Source organism: Dendroctonus ponderosae, unplaced genomic scaffold, assembly GCF_020466585.1.
Source record: "Dendroctonus ponderosae isolate FM_Combo_2020 unplaced genomic scaffold, Dpon_F_20191213v2 Dpon_F_20191213_1159, whole genome shotgun sequence".
NCBI classification, from domain to species: Eukaryota; Metazoa; Arthropoda; class Insecta; order Coleoptera; family Curculionidae; genus Dendroctonus; species Dendroctonus ponderosae.
Window position 1 is genome coordinate 1 of NW_026017274.1, and position 3143 is coordinate 3143.

Sequence of the window (3143 nt, forward strand, 5' to 3'; positions counted from 1 at the left end):
GGAACTTGAATTTTGGTACACATTATAAGATAGTTGAAGGCCATTCGATGGTAGTGTTTTGTAGTTCAGTTTACTTTTATACAGGGTAGACATGTGGAACTCCTACTTTTGTCTTGTTCAGAAGTTTTTTGTGTGCACTTAAACTTTTATCAACATAATTTTTCTAATTACTACAAGTTATTTATCAATTTTTTTTATCTCTTATTGCTTTTTCTTAAGGGCACTAGTTTGCCCGCAAAAAAAATAAATCGTTTCGGCTTAATCAAAACTTTCCAGGCCGTTGGATTGCTAGAAGTCAAGAAGCTCCTATAAACTCGCCTCCGAGATCTCCCGATTTAAACGCGCTCGATTTTTACTTCTGGGGCCATTTAAAAAGTACGGTATATTCACCAGAAGTGCATACAATCGAAGAAGTTTAGGAAAGAATTTTTAATATTTCTAACGAAATCAGAACCTCAGTGCAAACTTTACGGCCTGAAAATTTTAATTTCATTGAAAGACTGCTGCTAAGTTAACATTAGAATGGTTAATTAAATTTAGTTTTGTTTGTTTATATCGTTGCGCATAATGATAGCATGTTTTTATTTAAGTAAAATTTATTCAAACTATAATGTATATTATTTTAATTATTTTTTTAAAATTATTTCTACATTATAAATCTTAAACTGATGTCTTAAATAACTCGGTGAATATATAATAATATTTTTCTCATTTTCTCTCTCTCTATAATAACGCCTCGAATCAGCTGAAATCTGGCAACAATGTATTCCAAGGGGGCTACAATTAGCCGCTCCTTTGAGTCATAGTCAAAGCAATCAAAGATTCAAACGTGCACCTCTAGTCTGCGCCCAATAGTAGCTTTGAGTGGCGCGATTGGGGCGCAGGGCAGGCGCCCATCCGACACCCACTGAAGCCCTGGTTTTCTGCCCACATTTTAGAGCCCGACGGCGAGCCAGCCGTCCAGTCCAACGGACGAGATTTCCGTGCGCCGAATCTCCTCGTTTATGCTGCTGGAGACACGCGAACTGCCCACGGCGCCTTTGGCGCATACGGCGCCCACCCCATGGCGCAGCAACGACCCGGTGTCGAAGCGCACCTGGTTCGAGTACTCGATCAGAGTGGGGGCGCAGCTCTATCAGCTCAATATCGGCCATCGGAATCGCACATTCAGCGCCGAAGACCTGATGGGCTTCAACAACACGGGCAACATCTGCATTTGGCCGTCGGAGGAGACGCTCAGCTACTACGCATGCGGCAATCTGGCGCTGTTCAGTGGCAAGCGAGTGCTGGAACTGGGCGGCGGCATGTCCTGTTTGGCGGCGCTGTTTGTCGCCAAGTACGCAGGCGCGCAGCGCGTGCTTGCCACCGATGGCAACAAGGCGTCGGTGGAGAATGTGCAGGCGATACTGCGCTGCAACGCGTTCGCCTGCCGCACCGACTGCGCAGTGCTGCGGTGGGGCGATGCTGCGCAGGACAGTCGCGGCCAGTTCGATGTGATCGTGTCCGCCGATTGTTTGTTCTTCGATGATGCGCGCACGGATCTCGTCAACTGTCTGCGCAGCCGGCTGGCGCCCGGCGGGCTGGCGCTGGTGATGGCGCCCCGGCGCGGCKCCACCTTGGACAGCTTCGTCGGCCAGTCGGAGGCGGCGGGGCTGCGTTGCCGCACTGTGCCCAATTACAGCGACGTCGTCTGGGAGAARCGGCTCGCCCTCATGGCCAACGCCGACTACAACGACAACATCCACTACCCCATTCTGATTGAAGTGACCAAACCTGAGCGCTGAGTTCTGCGCTGGCGCGGCGCAGCCGCTGTGCGCCGGCGCTCGCCACTCCCCTTAGCCATTTGTCTATGTATTCTAGTCTGATTGACCTTATCTGTGATACGAAATACCAATTTTCCTTGTCGATTATTCTAGCGTTAGTCAGTTAGGGGTTAGTGTCCTTTTCGCCTGGATTTGGTGGGTTTCTGGCCGCCCCCAGTGTGAGATTCGATGGAAAATGCGTGAAATTCGAAGGAAAAGTTGAGCCGTGTAGTAGTGGTGCAGCCAATAAAGTGTCGTCTCGGTAAATGTGGGCGATGTTTTATTTATGAAAACATGTGTTTGCACGACACGCGCGCGGCGGTGATTGATTGGGCGGCACCTTTGTTGTTTGTGCGTTTTTTTTTTTTTTTTTGGTGCTCGAAGTTCAAGTTTTGCCACCGCAGACTGCGTGGTTAAAGATTTGTTCAGCGGCTTGGCATCGTCGCTTTTTCTAGATTTGAAGCTTTTGAAGTATTTGAAGTTTGAACTACCGATGATGAGGAGCGGCCAATTGTAGCCCCCTTGGAATACATTGTTGCCAGATTTCAGCTGATTGGAGGCGWTATTATAGAAARAGAGAGACAGAAAATGAGAAAGATGTTATTATATATTTACYGAGTTATTTAAGATATCGATWAAATAAATTATTTCCGATTCAAAATGTCCACCAAAAATCAGTTTARGATTTCTAATGTTGAAAGAATTTWAAAAAAAWTAATCAAAATAATATACATTATAGTTTGAATAAGTTTTACTTAAATAAAAACATGGTAACAATATGCGCAACGATATAAACAAACAAAATTAAACTTAATTAACCATTCTAATGTTAACTTAGCAGCAGTCTTTTAATTAAATTAAAATTTTCAAACCGTAAAGTTTGCACTGAAGTTCTTATTTCGTTAAAAATATTAAAAATTATTTCCTAAAGTTCTTCGATTGTATGCACTTCTGGTGAATATACCGTACTTTTCAAATTGTCACAGAAGTAAAAATCAAGCGCGTTTAAATCGGGAGATCTCGGAGGCGAGTTTATAGGAGCTTCTTCACTTCTAGCAATCCAACGGCCTGGAAACTTTTGATTAAGCCGAAAAGATTTATTTTTTTTGCGGGCAAACTAGTGCCCTTAAGAAAAACAATAAGAGATAAAAAATTGATAAATAACTTGTAGTAATTAAAAAAATGATGTTGATAAAACTTTAAGCGCACACAAAAAAGTTCTGAACAAGACAAAAGTAGGAGTTCCACATGTCTACCCTGTATAAAAGTAAACTGAACTACAAAACACTAGCATAGAATGGCCTTCAAATATCTTATAATGTGTACCAAAATTTAAGTTCC

General features: G+C 43.3%; 1 protein-coding gene across 1 annotated transcript; it reads left to right on the plus strand.

Annotated features, from left to right (window-relative positions):
- Positions 1-938: 938 nt before the first annotated feature.
- Positions 939-2506, plus strand: LOC109539331 (calmodulin-lysine N-methyltransferase; the record flags this gene model as incomplete). The annotated part of the gene is made up of 1 exon (XM_048662775.1): positions 939-2506. A coding segment is annotated over one exon (846 nt), but the record flags the coding sequence as incomplete, so codon positions are not given.
- Positions 2507-3143: the final 637 nt, after the last annotated feature.